Source organism: Coenobita brevimanus, chromosome 14 (genome assembly GCF_032717465.1).
Source record: "Coenobita brevimanus isolate Jiangsu-jjx chromosome 14, ASM3271746v2, whole genome shotgun sequence".
Taxonomy (NCBI): Eukaryota; Metazoa; Arthropoda; class Malacostraca; order Decapoda; family Coenobitidae; genus Coenobita; species Coenobita brevimanus.
Genome location: NC_136967.1, coordinates 26,009,860 through 26,029,024, shown reverse-complemented (window position 1 = coordinate 26,029,024; position 19,165 = coordinate 26,009,860). Strand labels below are relative to the sequence as shown.

General features: G+C 42.5%; 2 protein-coding genes and 1 non-coding gene across 3 annotated transcripts in view; all 3 read right to left on the bottom strand.

The window, feature by feature from the left end:
* LOC145390236 (macrophage mannose receptor 1-like) overlaps positions 1-3,068 on the bottom strand; it is a 40,526-nt gene extending 37,458 nt beyond the window's left edge. Inside the window, exons 1-2 of the mRNA XM_080265231.1 lie at positions 2,900-3,068; positions 1,075-1,323 (exon numbers count right to left, since the gene is read on the bottom strand). Of these exons, the coding sequence (XP_080121357.1) occupies positions 1,075-1,323; positions 2,900-3,068 (418 nt within the window). The remainder of the gene's footprint in view (positions 1-1,074; positions 1,324-2,899) is intronic.
* A 495-nt stretch (positions 3,069-3,563) lies between these two features.
* The window catches only part of LOC145390229 (C-type mannose receptor 2-like), a 51,198-nt gene continuing 35,596 nt past the window's right edge, over positions 3,564-19,165 (bottom strand). Inside the window, exons 14-17 of the mRNA XM_080265224.1 lie at positions 12,940-12,984; positions 12,161-12,316; positions 10,771-10,919; positions 3,564-3,620 (exon numbers count right to left, since the gene is read on the bottom strand). Coding sequence (XP_080121350.1) covers positions 3,564-3,620; positions 10,771-10,919; positions 12,161-12,316; positions 12,940-12,984 — 407 coding nt within the window. The remainder of the gene's footprint in view (positions 3,621-10,770; positions 10,920-12,160; positions 12,317-12,939; positions 12,985-19,165) is intronic.
* Positions 16,101-16,219, bottom strand: LOC145390523 (5S ribosomal RNA). Its single transcript, XR_013895670.1, has one exon. It is a non-coding gene; the product is annotated as a 5S ribosomal RNA (ribosomal RNA).

The window sequence follows — 19,165 nt, the reverse complement described above, 5'->3', positions numbered from 1 at the left end:
GCACCCACAATCGAAGAGGAGGAAGAAGAAATCAACAGCAGAAATAATGCCTATAAACTGCAGGAGAGCCATTAGAGTAGAAAGTCAATTTTTGGTATGCCCAAAGCTTTCATTAGAATAAGCCCCGCAATAATCAGTGACCCAGGAATGATAGAGATCACATAACTACCTCGCCTCAATATCTAAACCCATAGTTGCTGTTTGACTTAACCCCTTCAACTGCATGACGCACTTTTCAATTTTATTCTTGTTACTTTTAGATTGTTTGATTCAGATTAGGGAAGACCTTAGTAGTACAAGGAATAATGAAGATTTTATGTAACCTCAGTCTCTCCTATGTCGAGTGAGATTGTTTGGAAGCAACAAGAGTAACATAAAAAGTAGGTTATCGGACTAACGACCTTAACCCTTCGTTAGTCAGGTGGGGTGTTTTGGCACTCCCAATTTTTTTTAAAAGCTCATATTTCCTAGCCGGTAATTCGAATATTTCTCTCCGTTCCAGTACTCTCCTGATTCAGTGAGGGGAGGGAGCATGTGGTTTGGTTTAGTCCTGCCTCTGCTGTAGTGGGAGAGAGAGGGGCACTTCCCCCCCCCCCGGGGGGTGTCCAGTCACCCCATCAAACTAACCATTTAGATCATATTGTGATATAGATTGGTTTTTTATCTTATTTTTGCATACTGTTTAACATTGTAATGATTTTAAAAATCAAATAAAAGTATTTTCCTGTGCGTGTTTACCTGACAAATGAGATATGAGTCCATTTGTTATTTTTTTAACTGATGTTACAGTTTACTGTATTCCATTATCATAAATTAATAAACACCACCTATAAGGCAATCAATCTTTTCATTAGTGATTGCAGAGATATGCTAAAGCGGTAGTATGAATATATTTTACATGTTAGCAACACTAAATGTATTTTTGTATTGAGGTGTTGTAACACCCCACCGGACTAACCATGTCTGAATACCCCACAGGACTAACGAAGGGTTAATGATCCTAGCAAGTTGTTAGACAAAAATCCATACGAGCAAACTAAGCAGCAAACAAATGCTCAGACCACCCTAACTCACCTGCCGGCATCTGACAAATAAAAGGCCTCGTAGTATCACAGGGCAGGTCTGCCCAGCGTCCCCCAACTCCCTTCACCGGGTAGTTCAGCAACTGTGCACAGAAGCTCCACTCGGGCTGATGTGAGGGCTCCCCCGCCGCCCAACCTATGTAGTCCACGTCAGTCTCGTCAGACCAGTGCCATGCTCCTCCAAGCAGGTCGTAGCTCAACCCAGTCCACATGCTCTCGCCCGCTCTACTCCCGAAGGTGTCTGGCGAGAGATGGTCGAGGAGTAATTTAGTGCTTGCTGGAAATCACCGCCATCATCATCATCATTCATTATGACAGAATTCGAAAGGGTGCATTTTATTTATCTGTATTCGTCAGAGCTCGGGGTCATTTATATGCTCTCTCCCGCTCTGGTGGGGCATGGTCAAGGCGTTTCCACAGTAGCGTTTGAGAGATCTCGTCGGAGCTCTGGGGCCGTATTATAAAGCATCTTTGTAAAATTTTACAATAACAAACCCTTTCCCGCAGCAAATATTATCATGCATATAACATCATCACCATCATCATCCAATCCTACGTTGCCCCATGAGGAGCGTAGAAGCCCGGGGTTAGGCAAGTTGATCCTGACATTTAAGATGAGAGTGATCAGCCTCACTCATCCCTGAGTGGCATTGCGTGAGCAATAAACCCCAACCACCCCTTAGATATAATTCTTCACCGGCTCAATCCGATTGGAGAGCCGTAATTACCCATCAAACCACCAGGCGCCAAAATTTGGTTATATGGCTACCACCCAGCGTAGTAAATGGTTTCCTGGTGTACAGGAAACCATTTGGCTTGTCACTCACTGTAGAGTCACGTCACCCACAGGCAGAAGGAAGAGGAAACAATGAAGGAAAGAAAGAAGAGGGAGTGTAAAGTCACCCATAGGCAGAAGGAATATATATATATATATATATATATATATATATATATATATATATATATATATATATATATATATATATATATTGTTGACCCTACAGTATATTGGACCATGGTTTTGTTGTGAAGAGTTTGGTTGTGAATTCATTAAGATAACAGCATAAGCAGGAAATGAATACACAGTTTAAGAATTCTGGTTCTCAGCATTAATACCCTTACCAACAATGGATGCACTTTTGGATTTTATTCTGAGTACCTCCAGGTAATTACAGTCAGCAGAAGGACCCTTAAAACAGGTACTGCAGGTACTACAGGTGCCTTTTATGAAAGTCTATACTCTCAAAGGCTCACCAATTTTATTCATTTATGGATCCATCATAAATTGTATTTGATCTGGTTAAATAATGTTAAAAAAAAAAAAAAAAAGAATCTGTTAACTGGCATTATATTTGGATAGGGTATGTTGATTGATTGTATTAAACTCTGGCGGCGCAACTGCCAGGGTCATATGGATAGGGGATGTACAGTAGTTTTCCCTTATCAATCATCTAAAGAAAAAAAGAAAAAGAAAATGACAATGCCTTATGTGTCATATATACTGTCAAAAACTTGGCCTAAAATTGTCATCTCATCTTGAATACGGATCTACAACAATTATTTGTAGAGTATTGTGGTACTTACGAAGAAGTGTAACTGGAAATAGGCCACAATATGACGAGAATCTCCATCCAGTGAAGGTAAGTGACCTACAGTCAATAAAATTGTGAAGCTGGGGCAGTCAGGACCAAAAACCTATTATTCCACTTGGCAGAGATACATACCAAGCCCCTCTCTACAATGGAATAATACCCAGCACTGGAAAGCCAGAAATAAAGTGGGTGAAATTTTATGTGAATCTTCGTCTGTTACCGTACCTGCGAGGAAGACACTCTGGTCCTGTGAATGTATGCTGGCCAGGTAGGTGTTGGAGCTGAAGGATTGACATTCCGCCTTCGCCTCCTGCCACGTTGCCTCCAGACCGCTAACGTGATAGCACTTGTCCTGGTAGTGCACCCAACCCTCACGACACGCACCTGCAGCCATGAATACACAGATCATCATCATCGTCATCATCACCATCATCATCACCATCATCATCTGTCCTTTTTCCTACTTAAACATGAGGTCAGGTAGGACCTTGAAACAAGGAATGAGGTGATGGACATAAGGGAACTAAACAGAACGAAAAACAATATCAATCCCATCAGCCATTATCCTGGTAGCGAACCCAGTCCTCACAATATACACGAACACACTGGGCAATATTATCATCATCAACCAACTGCCTTGACAGTGCACGCAGTCCTCACGACATGCAGCTGCAACTGTGAAAGCACAAGACAAGAAGCAATATTAACCCGTTTAGCCTAAGAACGACTCGTTCATCTTTTTCTACTCTACATCAGGCGATTTTATTTAGCTAAGAACCCGTTCACAGAGAAAGGCTAATACGTGCTTTATTTAACCTCTATAGTTTAAAAAAAAAAAAAATTCCAAAGCCGAATGAAAGTCATCTGGAGATTGTACGATAAACGTACTTCAGGCATAGCTACAAATATCAACATTGTTATGCTCATTGCAGACTGCCTCCGCACCCTGCCAAAAATATTAACAGAGTCAATCAGTTGGTCATTATTGGGTCAAAATTTCAGCTTCATATATTAAAGCGTGCCGGATATATCGGTCAGACAAACAAAGCTGAGAGAAACATCGATAACAAACAAACAAACAAAAGTTGACATTTCTAGAGGTTAAGGTCATTGTTACTAAACTAATTGGTCAGTATTGTTTCCAGTTCTCAGCTTGGTCGGTTAAAGTGTCCCTGAGAAATTATCTGCACAGGCAAGAACACGAAAGTAAAGAAAATACGTAAACCCAGTGAAGACATATCTGAAAGAGAAAACGATTTCATTGATCTGCACCTAACAGTACTGTCTCAGTGAAACATGATTTGGATTAAAATGGAAATTTCGGTAGACATTACACTTACTCTCGTGATCCCCACGGTTTCTAAATTATAGCATTGTAGTTCAAAGAGAGTAGAGAGATATAGGGATAGGGTTACTTGAAAGAATACATAAGCAATGGCAAGACAAGAGTAAATCTTGCTTGGTTGGGGGAAGCGAGGAGTGTACAGTATACGAAACATCCCTAACGATGCACTTTTTCCTCTCCTTCCTCCTTTCTCACCATTTGATCTCTATCCCCAGATATTTTATACCCCTTCTCTTCATCACCATTTCATGATTTGGATCCAATCACTTTCATGAAGGTTGATGATTTTTTTATTTTATCCTCGGTTGACTTTATGCAGGACAGTAGTAGGTGGTTTTCCTCTCATTTAAGTATGTCCTCCACGGAAGTATTACTGAAAAATAGGTTCAAATACACTACGTACAATGTTCATTCTTGCAATGAATACTATGTGCAAATAGCACTGGCCATCCACACAGTCGAAAATTGATTACACTTACCCATCTAAGCACAGTCACACATCAGCGCCCTTTTCCCACAAACACCCGCCCACTAAGCAAAGTCAAGATCTGTATCTAAGAAGGTAATAACATACACAGTACAGTATTGATGACACAGCCTTGATTCACTTATTTAATTTTTTTTTTTTTTTTTTTTTTCAGGGTGAGTGAATGAGTGGATGGTGGAAGAAAAGGAGGGGAGAATGGAGTTTTCACAGTGAATATGACGTCAGACAAACCAAATCAAAAACCAAAGTGAGTAAGAGAGATTTTAAACAAAGGATGCCACTAAGTAACTGTCGCGGTAGTTAAGTGGACAAAACAGCTACTAGGAAGACGGCCATCTCTACCTCACCTCGCGGCTGGGAGATCCAAAGGTTATCTGAAGGGGGGTCGGCGTGACTATAATTGCCGTTATTTTATTACCATTCTTTTATCAATGAATATCCATTAGCGTTTTCAAGGCTCTTTACTGAACGTCGTAAATATAATTTTATATATATATATATATATATATATATATATATATATATATATATATATATATATATATATATATATATATCCCACTGGAGCCCAGTGTCTCCAGTACTGGACAGAACTGGGAATTTTCAAACCTTGATAAAGTAGGGAACCCCTGGGTAGGGACCTATGAGATCCGCTACTATGAGCCAATGGGCAGAGGGTGGTACGCTCAGCACCCTCCCAGCACAGTGCCTCGCCCAGCAACTCTGGGATCCAATGGAATAGAGAGAGAGAGAGATAATATATATATATATATATATATATATATATATATATATATATATATATATATATATATATATGTGTGTGTGTGTGTGTGTGTGTGTGTGTGTGTGTGTGTGTGTGTGAGTGTGCGACGTTCTCGTACAGTTCGTCAGCAGTGTTTTAAAACAGTCAACTACCAACAGAAGGCACGAATGCAGTTTAAGCACAGACACTTCATATCCAATTCTGCTTAGATATGTGTATTCTGTTATTATGAATAATAAGAACATAATGTATGAAATATTCAACTGTTACATGCTAAAACTATTCTGTAACATATTAACTAATATATAACTCTAGAGTGTAGTGTTTTGTGGAGATAATTTTCATTCACCACCAACAAAGGGCTTGTTAGATGTCGGCGGGAAAGATGGACGATCTGGCCTAAACTAGCCCGGAGATAATGTCAGCATGTAAATAAAATATAATAAAATTAAGTAAAACAAATAACAAGCTCCCGTGACACCACCAGTAATGTGGGCTGGGCTGACTGGTTCTGAGGTATGGGTCTGCGTGGCTTGTAAAATCACTAGATATGAAGGGAATGTGCAGGTAGCGTGTCAGTCCTGTTCGCCAAAAATTCCTTTACAAGTCTAGGATTTGAATAAATAAAGCAAGATTCCAGTTCAGTCCACCTCAGATATTGCCGGTAAGTTCGACAATATTTCCTTAGGCATAAACGCAGCTTCGAGATGGCGTAAAGGAAATACTGACGGCAACTCTACATAGTGATACTGCTTGTGTATGGAAATGAGGTGTTTCTGCATATGTACTTACGATTATATTGCGTGTTCGTGACTTGCACGATCTGGATGCTTAGGCTTGTGTAAATAATGCAGTTGAGGTTTCACTCTGCTGTATGAATGTTCTCAGAGTTGATATTCTTAGAAATGCACACAGAATCGAAGAGTGTGAAAATTATTCTTATCGGTAATATTAGTTGCAGTGTCCTCAAGTAAAATAATTTTGTTATTGAGTTTTCTTGTCTGCCTGTCTGTGTGTGTGTGTGTGTGTGTGTGTGTGTGTGTGTGTGTGTGTGTGTGTGTGTGTGTGTGTGTGTGTGTGTGTGTGTGTGTGTGTGTGTGTGTGTGTGTGTGTGTGTGTGTGTGTGTGTGTGTGTGTGTGTGTGTGTGTGTGTGTGTGTGTGTGTGTGTGTGTGTGTGTGTGTGTGTGTGTGTGTGTGTGTGTGTGTGTGTGTGTGTGTGTGTGTGTGTGTGTGTGTGTGTGTGTGTGTGTGTGTGTGTGTGTGTGTGTGTGTGTGTGTGTGTGTGTGTGTGTGTGTGTGTGTGTGTGTGTGTGTGTGTGTGTGTGTGTGTGTGTGTGTGTGTGTGTGTGTGTGTGTGTGTGTGTGTGTGTGTGTGTGTGTGTGTGTGTGTGTGTGTGTGTGTGTGTGTGTGTGTGTGTGTGTGTGTGTGTGTGTGTGTGTGTGTGTGTGTGTGTGTGTGTGTGTGTGTGTGTGTGTGTGTGTGTGTGTGTGTGTGTGTGTGTGTGTGTGTGTGTGTGTGTGTGTGTGTGTGTGTGTGTGTGTGTGTGTGTGTGTGTGTGTGTGTGTGTGTGTGTGTGTGTGTGTGTGTGTGTGTGTGTGTGTGTGTGTGTGTGTGTGTGTGTGTGTGTGTGTGTGTGTGTGTGTGTGTGTGTGTGTGTGTGTGTGTGTGTGTGTGTGTGTGTGTGTGTGTGTGTGTAGCATACATGCAAATAAGTACTCATGGAACCATATGTATCCTTGTCATTAACAGCCCTTTCAGGAGTTTAGGTGCCTGGAGCTTGGCTATTCATTCCAGATATTTTTGGCGAGAGTGACCGGCGCAAATCCGTGAGTGGCATTATGTGAGTACTAAACACCAACCAACACTTGAATGTAAAACCTTATAAACCTCATTCCTTCTGAACGTCTTTATCGAGTAGACCACCAGGTGTACATTTATTAGTTTCATGGTTACCACCCAGCGCATAAATGGCTTCTCCCCTCTCTTCGCCTCAGTCATATCTTCATTGCCCAACCAATGATCTGTCTTTCCTTCTCTTTCCCTTTCCCCTCTCCCTTGTCTTGTCTCGCTATTCCTCCCAGCCCTCTTTCTGCCCTCTCTTGGCATTTCCTTCTTTCATTCTCTCTCTCTCTCTCTCTCTCTCTCTCTCTCAACGTCTCATTGTCTCTCCCTCTCTCAGACACTGACATACCCTCCCGTTTCCTACTCTTCCCTACTCCTTTTTCTTGTTCCATTCATTTTTCCTATCCCAGGTTTTTTGTTCTTCTCTCATTTTTTCCCTTTCTCCCTTTGCTAGTCTCATTTATCTTTTCCTGTCCCATTAGTAATTCTGCCTTTCCCTCTTCTCTAACTACCACCCATCATCCCATCTCCAGCAATGAAGATAGATCCTCTCTCCAAGGTCACTCGTTTCTTCCCTTTCAATTCCCTCTCTGCCGCTCCCCACCCCCTCCCTTTCCTGGTGCTACAGAGGACGCCCTTCGTATCGTGGTACTGATATAACAAAGCTTCTCTGCTGTCTAGAAGTCCTTCAGCTCCCTCCTATCCCCCGAAAGATGGTGAACTGCAGGAGCACAACTATCATGTGAGGGGAGGCTCCCCACATACAGCTCTTCTCAGCATGATGGAGCCAAAGGTTTTTCGTCTCATTAATTCTCCTCCTCTTACTGGCTCCCTTCAACCTCTGTCTCTTCGCCACACCGTTGCATCTTTATCTCTTTTTTATCGCAACTTCAATGGTCACTGTTCCTCTGAACTGTTTGCTTGCATCTCACCACCACTTCGGCAGGCGCGTAGCACCCGTCTAGCAACAAACTCTCATCCCTTTTCTGTCCAACCCTCTAAGGCAAGTGTTAACCGTTACTCGCAGTCCTTCATGTATGCAACAGGTCAACTCTGGAACTGACTTCCTCTATCTGTATTTTCTACTGCCTATGACTTCCAGTCTTTCAAACGCAGTTTGTCCATGCATCTCGAAATGAACAGATCTTGAATTTGGTTCTCTGTTATCTTTTTTTTTTTTCTTTCTTTCTGGGAGGAAACAATCTTACGGGCTTATGGCCTTTGGTTCATTCTTCTGTGGATAAAAAAAAAAGGGAAGAGGGTAGCTTCAGCCTGCAGTTAACTGGATTCAAGTGTGGATGAGCCTAGGGTTGATACTACTACTAGTGCAGCTACAGTTACTAATACTAATGTTACTATTACTACTACAACTGCTATTACTACTTTTGCTTCTACCCCTACTGCTGCTGCTACTTTTACTGCTACTAATACTACTGCTACTACTACGATTGCTGCTGCTACTGTTTCTACTACTACTACTGCTACTACTACTACCGTACTACTTGTACTACTGCTTATACTACCTTTGTTGTTACTATTACTCTCCCTCCTCGTCTTATATCTTCCTTTCTCAGCAGTTAACCTACACTTTCACCTCTTTCCCTTTCTCTCTCAACCCTTTATTTCTACCTCCACTCACTTCTTTTTATCTTCGTTGAGCAAGGTAGACGAAGTCGGTGGTCATTATTTTTGTACGAACTGTATCTGTGTGTGTCTGTGTCGAAAACTCAAATCTCAGAAAGTCCTGGTAGACGAAGTCGATGTTCATTATTTTTGTACGAAATGTATGTGTATGTGTCTGTGATGAAAACTCAAATCTCAGAAAGTATTGATTGTAGAAGGAAAAGTTATTAAAAAATGTTCCTTTGAATCACAGCTTGAGATCACATGTCACACAACCAGCATTGGGAGTCATCCAGAATTGACATAATAGAAGTTTTCATCTAACGGTATTATTACAGTCTACTTGGCTCAAAGATGACGGGTAGTCTTGTTTTCTTTACGTCCTTCCATCTCATACCATTCTTGCAGCCTTGTTCTTCTCACTCCATCCGTCCCTTTCCTCCCATCCTTTGTACATATTTTTGGACAATTAATTAAACTTGGTCTACGTTTATCGAAGCTCAGGGGTTATGAAGGGAGAAAAAGACTATAGGTTTAAGATTCAGAGGGAGAGTTCTGTCGCCTCCACCTCCTTTCTCGTGCACGTACCTGCTGTAGTCTTACATATGTACACTTTCTCCTGCAAACAAGGTGCTGACGTCCACATTCCCTCGTGCCAGGTTCCGTCTGCCTTGTACTGAGGAGAAAATTACAACGAATCAGGATGAAAGAGAATAAAGACAATGGAGGAGGAGTAAAATGCAAGGTGTTGCTTCACTTTCAGCCACTAATCGATTCGGCTATTTTGGGGGTTGTTCCAGACGTACAGTATATCTCACCTTTACTAACACCTTTCCTTTTACAACACTTCCATCGCAAATGAATGATAACAGAGATATAGTGCTCGTAAAAACACTAGGCTGTGCTCTACATGGCAGTTATTTGTCCACACAATGCCCAGACCGAAAATGCCGACTTTGACCACGAGGTTGATGGCTATGGCAAGTTTGCACTGATTATGGCATTCAAAGTGTGAGATGATATGAACGTCGAAGGGAGGGGGATCAGGGGGACGGTACCCTCCAGATATATATAACTGCGACTCCCCTAAAACTGGTAATTTTTTACGGAAATGACGGTCAAAAATCACATATCACATAAAAAAACGCATGGGGAAAATTATTGCTGAAATTCATTAGGAATCGAAAGCAAAAGCTCTCCATTATATTCTACTAACTGGAGATTTTTGGTAGAGAAGGAGATAGTAAGAAGAGAATGAAAATAAGTCACAGCAATAAAGGATTACAGAAGTACCTCTCGTAATGAAGGAATCAACCACTTCACTCTGATTACGCATTTCCCTTTTTTGCTATTTCCAGATGCCTTCATTACCTTAAAAGGGACATTTTAAATCGAAAGAGTAACATTATAGCATTCATTAATCCCTTCAACACAAGAGGGCTTTCTCAGCTTCAAAATGATCATATAAATGTAACAAAAATAAATAACACGTTTGAGTAGTGAAAGGAGTTATGAAAACCTCACACAATGAAGGAGTTAAAAGGATGGACTGACCCCGGACCATCGTTCACTCTGGATTAGGAGCTTCACTCGCACCTCTTCCTTAGCTGTTAATTTTGCCTGTGCCATTTAAATTCTCTTGTCTGCCTTTTGTATCTTTTCAATATCTGGCATGGTTGAAATAAATGACATACTGGAATATGAGTACAGTGTGGTCCATAAATAACGCTCTACTAGAAACTCGCCGGATGGTATCTTATATGTTGGAGGGACGGTTTAGTATGCTGGTGTGGGTGTGGTAATGGGAACAGGAAATGAATAAATGAGGCAGGGTAGACACTGATAACACTGACTGTGCCGTCTTTGTAACACAAGAAAAAAATCGCCGTGCGGAGTGGATAAGGAGCGTTATATATGGGCCTCCCCTGTGTACTGAATTCACAGATTGAAATATAATGTAACTGGTGAGGAAGAGGTGCTAGGGAGCAGACTTAAGCAGCAAAATTATAACCAATTGACCACCCGTCCCACCTGAGCGCAGCGCCCGTCCTCCGGCATATCGTGACCGTCCTCCCAGTGGGTGAAGGTGAGGGGGCTGCCGTCCACCCACTTCCACTCCTCGCTGTCGTCCACCGCCGTCAGTCCCAGCCACAGGTTCTGCTCGGCCCGATGAACTTCGCCTGTGGGGGAAGGGTAATATACATGTAGTACTTAAACCTTTCAATCCATTGGCATTTTTTGTTTGTTCTTGCTATTTTCCTACGATTATATTCAACTGAGAAATGAGTATTTATTTTGAGAGGGGTTAATGAAAGCTATCTCTATCCCCTCCAGCTTGAAAATTCACCAGAAGTCGAATGTTACTCTCTGATGGTAGCAAGAATAATATCAATAATACGACACCAAACGAAGTGGTTAATCTCCATAACGTGAACAAGGTACGTTTTTTGTAAATTACCACTGATTAACTTTTGAGTTATATGCTTAACACTTTTATGTACATGGTCATAAATCTCTATATATTAAGCCGAAATGACGAACGCGCACATCCCGGGAATTAATGGAGATATCGAGCAGAAATTCTTTATACACACTTCTGGCATCATGGGGAACGTTTCAGGCATAAATCATTGAAATCCGTTAACTATGAAATTTTGGTCGAGTTTTCCTACAGTACAATAAAGCTGCATACAGTAATTATTTCACTGCGAGTAAAAATCCTCGAGACCAGCGATCAAACAGAAAAGTGCAAGATTATTTGCTGCTAGAGTTTAGTACTAGATTTTTGGTGGCCAAACTGGGTTTTCCGTATTTTGCTTCTCATGGCGCTGAAGGCTCTTGGGGGCTGAAGGCCCCCATGCTGGCCTGCTAGTATTACATATTGCTGAAGGCGTTTTTGCACAAAATGAAATCCAGATTCCCTGCTCATCATAACAATTACTTGCTAGACATTCTACATACTATGTGAGCTAAATCAATCTTCCGTCGTAACTAGACGAAAATATAAATGTCTTTTTTTCCAGACCAAAATGAAAATCAAGAGTCTCAGTTTCCTGCTGCATTAGGTTTCTCCACTGCAAATAATTGGGTGCAATGTTAGCCGGAACAGGTTCTTATGTCACAGCCAAAGGTTTAGAGATAAACAGCTTCCTTCGGTCATGTGACTGAATTAGTGGCCTCCAATGAATGTTAAGTAATTATGTGTATACTCCTTACACATAACCCGCACACACGCACATGCACCCGTCCACATACACGCACGCGTAGGATGAGTAAAGTGAAGAAAAATACATCCATTCATAATTCTCTCACATGCACACACGTGCATCTGCGTTATGTTTCTGTAAGTGCAACCACACTACCCTGCCAAACACTCCTCCCCCCTCTCCGCATACAAACACTGTCCTTTCCATACACTGACCCAGTATGAAGGTGTTCTCCTCGGAGCTGGCGACGGACACAAGGTCACTGTTGATGTGGCTGAGACACCATTCTCGGGCGGTGGACCAGTCAGCGGTGGTCTGAGAGAAGTAGTAGCAGTTGTGGTTCCATGACCGCCACTCTGCGCTGCACGACACTGACAGCAGGTAGAAGTGATGGTGATAGTGAAACGGCAAGTCACTCCATTTTTCCTCCCTTTGAGGTGTGGAGACTCGAGGCTAGGCTACCGTAATCCAGTACATTATAAGGCAGTTAACCAGTCTGCTCGAGTGGTGGCATTGCATGATCGAAAAACCTCTAGTCACCTGCTAGGAATGCAGTCTATGCAAAGCAGTCACATCGACTGGGTGGTTCTAACCACTAGACCACCAGAAAGTGTATTTGAGGTATAGAACAGTAATTACCCATTAATCGACCAAGAGGACTAGGAATACAAATAAAGTTGTGTTCAATAAGTTTTACTGTGTTTTGATCATTCAAGATGTTGTGCAGCACCTTAGAACTATTTATTAAGTCATGACTTTCTGTCCATGGCATACGCAAAATGACCAGTAGTTTGCTGCTAATTCCGTTACAGGTGAGAGAGGATTATAATAATAAAAGAGCAAAATGGACTTCGATTCTTATTTTTTTCTAATATTCAGCTTCTACGATATTGTATTGGAGTATTTAATTCGTAATGAATAACAGTGTCACAGCTTATCATTGCTAAAGTTCTACTTCACAAAGAGAGTAAAATAAACGATGAATTCCACTTACCTTTAGGAGAAACGGTCGGTATGACTTCCTTGATGTAGTTTTTGCCTGCAGTGAAAAGGTAATGGAAGTCCATTATACACAGCTTTCAAATATGGAAATAAAATTAGCACTTCAGTAACAGGCTAAAGAGCATACAGCAGACAATGCAATCTAAGACCTAAGCCCCATGAGAAACCACAAGAAAGATTTCAAGGGAACTGAGATCCGTATTTAATAAGGATTTTAATCACTTGTACGATGGAGAAGTCTCCATGGCAGTTAACATTTAGCAAAAATACTTCAGTGCTCCATATTTTTCTTCACATTCGCTCTAGTTTGGTTGTTAAGTATATGGTGACTCGATGAGTGAAGACATACGTACAGAGAGGCATTTGTATTCCAGAAAGTTTGTAAATACGCATCCTGAGCTTTACCTTCTTTCTTGCAGACGAACGCCCTCGGGACATCGCAGGACACGTCACTCCACCTGCCACTCCCCGTGTACATCTCTGGAAAATCCGGGGCGATGATACTGTAGCAGGACACACTATACAACTACTCTTCATTAACCACCCACACACGGACATATCCCTTTGGTTGTTGATGTCCTTTTTTTCTCCTTTACATTTTTCCTTTTGTTTCTCCTGGGCACCAGTTATATAACGAAGACAGCCACCAGAAGCGAAATGTGTCAAATCCATTTCCATTAATTCATTCATAGCCAATGTCTTCATAAGTGCCTTTAATTACAGTAACCTCCAAACATTTATTCACCTGAGGCAAAACTCTAGCAGCCAAAGTTCAGGGCAGACGAACTTTCATCACAAAAACCACATCACTCTGGTCCAATAACTCAAACATACCGAAAAAAGACAATCACTCTGACCCAATCATTAAAATGTAACCTCCCCCCCCCAAAAAAAAAAAAAAAAAAAAAGCAATCACATCGACAAGGTTGTTCACAAACTCGTGGATACTGTCACGAATTCGGGAGATTGTGTATGTATACAAATTTATGGCATTGTACTTTTGTAGGAAGCCACGAACTCTAGTGCAAGACCCATTGTGTTTCACTCAATTTAACCGTCCTTGTATGTACTTTGATTGGGATGGTTCTTCAGAACTGCATCATAAGTGACTTCTTATGCACAACGCTAGTGCTTCACTGAGTGAATTGATGTGTGTACAGTATATCGTTCGTCCTGCCTCTGTTATCCGTTGAAGTTAGGCCACGGCCACATCCGGTGAACATGCCTCTGTAGTACCAGGCGTGAGAACTGAGAACATTTTTTTTTTTTTTTTTTTCAGATGGCGAGGGACCTTCGTTAAGGACAGATGTGTGCGGTGGCGAGGATTCCCGAGTTGTGGACCTTAGCTCGCCGACCTCATGTCCTTCCACTCATCGTAGTTAGTACCGAGGGTGAGACGGATAGCGCATGTCTCGATCTGTGGGTCGTCTGTGATTCCCGGAGATCGCCCATCTCTCCGTCGGCAGCCCCAGGGAGTGTGGTCGTAGCAGAAGAGCGGACAGGAAGATCGTCTTGCGGTGTCTTAGTAGCGACTCCAGTCTGCAGGCCCGTGATTCCACATTTCCAATTAACAGTATCTTTTTTTCTGTTCTCTAGGCTTAAGCTTATTAGCTAGCAAGACTGAGTGAGCGAATTTACTTTGTTTTGAGATTCTTGTAAATTTATTTTGTTATAATCAATAAATTTACAGTTCTTCTCTTTGAGCTCAATTAAATGTACGAATTGTTTTTGATTTCTCCACATTGATCTTTAATTTGTTTACTCCCCGTTGCACAAACATTCATTGATATTAATCACGACTGGTAGTTAAGCCAGTTCTTTGGTATTGATTCATAATAAATCTAATGTGCCAGCCAGGAGTTAGCACCAGCAAGAACCTGTTCATTACCATTAGTATTAGTTATCGATTGTCAGGGGTAAGGACAGTTTCTCAGTGGCCAATAGTACCAACAAATCAGCATTCGAGTGATTAGTTTCCGCTGTGTACTGTTGAGAAAGTTTATAAAATTCTCGTCTTTAGAGAATCGGCGAAGTAAGCCGGCATAAAGTAAAATATACTACTTGATTTCATGAAGTCGATTCCTTTATGATAAGTGGCGCCTTTCCTCTGCTCTCATAAGTAGAAGAAATATATATTCTTTTCCTCAGCAACAGATTGGCCATCAATAACTTATTCATTCCATTCAACTGATTTATTTACCCAGATGCCTTAAACCCCCTGGACTCTACTAAAACAAAAAGTAAAGCATGAATCGGAGAAGTAACTTCAGAAAGACGGGATAACGAAACCAAGATGACGCCAGCGATAGGAATTTAGGTTTGGTCATGGTCTGTGGGAAATATTTAACCTCAAGTAATGGAGGATGCAAAGAACATAATAATATAGAAAGACTGACTGAACTGTGTAGAAAGTGGGAGATTCTGAGTGAAATTAATGATGTATTTGATTCGATCTCTGCTGCTGTCCATTTTAAAGGATCAAATGTCTGCCTCGCCACCGATCAAGGTGCCAAAGCACAATACAGTATGTCATCACGTGGGAGCTAAATGCACCATCTATATGATTACATTCTACCGATTTATACTCCATTGCTGATTGATAATTAAGGTGTAAACCAACTATTAACCAACAGTTTTATGAAGGTGCATTCAAAGCTTAATAAAATTCAATTTTTCAGCTTATAACGAAAACAAAAAAAAGAACTCGGCTTCATTAGCTACGTCGTTAGGCTAATCCTCTACTCTTTGGACACAACCTTCCAACAATAGTAAGAGTATAATGGCAAAAAAGAACATACTATTACACCTGCAAGTAAGCTGTGTGTGTGTGTGTGTGTGTGTGTGTGTGTGTGTGTGTAAATACAATATTGTAACTTGACCAGTTTTGATCTGATTTTAATCAAACGTAGCGGAAGGGCTGTCATTCAAAGGGGATGGTTTTGTGTTGTGCTTTGTTGTCTCTCTCTCTCTCTCTCTCTCTCTCTATATATATATATATATATATATATATATATATATATATATATATATATATATATTCATCATTCATTGCCAGACGCCATGTATCCCAGACGGGGTGGCCAATGGCTTAGAGTTAATTGTTTTACAGGGAGGGGCACTAATCCTCCACCAACCCCACTTGACACGTAGGGATGCCAACAGCATCTGGTGTTCCCAGGCGGTCACCCATCCAAGTACTAACCAGACCCAACGTTGCTTAACTTCACTGATCGGACGGGAAGCGGTGTACTCAACGTGGTATGGCCGTAAAAAAAAATATATATATATATATATATATATATATATATATATATATATATATATATATAAGTAATCCCTCCAATATCCGACGTTATGGAGCCATAGGCAGGTCCGGATAGTGGTCCTGTCCGGATATTGGGTCCCAGCTTCTGGACTTGTACTTATGGACCCTAACTCACAAAAACACCTATACAACTCCCTCTGGACATGCATAGCATCTATTTAAGACCCAAATCACACCAATAAGGGACATAAAAGACTGAAATAAATGCAAAAGAAGCATAAAATGAGGTTTTTGAGGTAGGTTCATACAATATTCAACATTCTGGGTACTTACAAGTCCTTGGTTCCTGGACTGGTAGTTATGGATCCTAACCTAGCCTAACTCAGAAAAACACCTCCTTACTGCACATGCATAGCACCTAAGACACAGCATATTCACACCAATAAGGGACATAAAAGAGTGAAATGAGGTGTCTGAGGTTAGTATAGTATGGAAAATACAGTAGAGTACAGTATGAAACATTCTGTCTACTTAAAGCAAGTCCATGGCCATCTCGATGAATAACTGCCTCCTCTCAGACTCTGACAGTAAGAATGATTTCCTGATGCACTTGCAGTACACTGTTCATGAAGTCTTGCACTGAGCTTAGTCATTCGCACTCAGAAGTCCATTCTCTTCACAGTGCGCACACTTGTCTAACTTTTGCTCCTGCACTTTAAGTCTTTCTACTCTTATAATCATTTTCTAAAGCAAAAACACACAAGTCTATTTACGTTGAATTTAGTCCAAAAATTGTTTGTCTTTTCACTCACAACTGTAAGTCCTTAACACAATGCACTGTTTTTTTCACTGCACAACACTGTAAATTCCCATGTGGTTTAGTGGAGAAGTTCTTGGCGTCTATTCACTGTCAGAGTCCGAGAGTATCGCTGGCAGGTGATCTAGGGGTGCGTCGCTGGGTCATGGTGATGGCGTACCCACTGCAGACGACTCTGAAGACAAACACAAACTCAAGTTGAAAGCTGACTCCACCGTGGCTGATGTGCTGGGCTGTGGCCTGTCTTGGGGAGGCAACAGAGTGGAGCCAGGGCTGGGCACAGCAGGGGTCATGGGCCTGAAAAAACTGTCAATCGTTGATTGACGCAAGGAACGACGATTCTGACAATTAATGATGCGCTGCTTGAAAGCACGCACTTCCTCCACAAGTCCCAAGGGCCCCATCTCCCTGTCACAGTCCGGGTGTTCCAGGTAGTCCAGAACGAACTCTAGTGTTCCCGGAGTGTGCTCAGCTTGGGGATGGCTGGAGTTGGTCATGCTGAGAGGAGTCCGCATCATCGTCACCATCCTCGTCAGAATCTTCAAGCTGGGTACTGATACCCAGGATCACCCTCATCGTCATCCAACCACTCAAGCACGTCGTCCACATCAACATCGTCGCCATGTGTACGTAGACGTGCGTGGAAGTCATCCACGTCAAAACCTAGGAAATCGTACTCCACATCCGTTCTGAGAAGCAGACGAGACCAACCATTTTCTAGAGTCAAGACAGGGATTTCCTTCCATGCGCTGGCCCAGTTGTAGATTGCAGACTTGATGTTGTAGCGGCGAGGTTTTCCAAAGTCCGCTGGCCTCGGGTGTCCCGGGCCTCCCTGCGCTCGTCCTCGTCCTCGAGAACAACCATCACCTCGTCCACGAACTTCCTTCGGTACAGCCTCTTCGTTGCTATGAGCACTCCTTGGTCCATTGGCTGGATGATAGCAGTCGTATTAGGTGGCAGAAACATGCACCTAATGCGGCCATTCTCAGCCACCAAGTCCTTGTCGCACAGGTGGGCAGGTGCATTGTCGAGGAGAAGGAGGGCCTTTACCTGGTCGCGTGGGATTCCCAGTTTCTTCGTCTGGTAATGTATGACTTCCTTGACGAAATGGCAGTGGAACCAGTCTTTGAAGATCTGGGTTGCAAACCATGCCTTCAAAGAATGGTACCAGACGACAGGAAGGACATCCATCACCCCACGAGGACACCGAGGCTGCTTGCAGCCAACAGTAATGGGCTTAAGCCAGTGCATGCCGTTAGCATTGGCACAACACAAAGCAGATATCTGTTGCTTGGAGAGCTTGCAGCCAGGTACACGCTTCTCCGTCTCCTTGGCTAGAGTGTTCATTGGCAAAGAGTGATAGAATGAACCAGTTTCGTCAGCGTTGTAGACTTGACCGAGAGTGAGGCCCTCCCTGTCGATCAAGCCCTTCACCTTGTGCCGAAACTCGTCAACTCCATCCTCATTAGCATCCAAAGCTTCGCCACGAGCCTTACGGTTGGTAAGGCCATGCCGTAACTTAAACGCGAAGAGCCAACCCTCGGATACCTTGAAATCTAGGGCGTCGTGAAGCCTGGTAAACTTCTCAGCAGCAGCCTTCAGCTCCGTACCACGTACCATCACACCAGCAGCACGTTGCTGTCGATACCAAATCAATGTGGAGCGGTCGACTTCAGCAAACTTGGGAGGAAACATCACCTTCCTCTCCATGTTGCATTTGCTTCTCGATGAGAAGTCAACCGTGTACTGCATGACTTTGTCTCAGGATTTCTTAATATCAAACAAAGTAGATCGGGCCAGGTTGAACTCGCGGAGGATGTGGGAAGACCACCCCGCATCTACTTTCTCCAATATCTCGCGCTTCTTCTCCAGAGTCAACACCACTCTCTTCCTCTTCTCAGGCAGTGGGGCCATCATCACACACGAAGGAGAGGCACGAGAGCAGCAGGAGTGCCTGCAGCAGGTGAGGCACCACCACAAAAGCAAGCACGTGGGCAGCCATGACGACGAGCGTTCACTTGCGACGAGAGACAGGCGGAAAGTGAGGAGGATGCAGGGGCACTCTAGCGGACGTCGGAGGAATGACGCGCCACAACAAAGCTGTCCCGCGCCCCGCGCACCAAGTTCAAATTACGG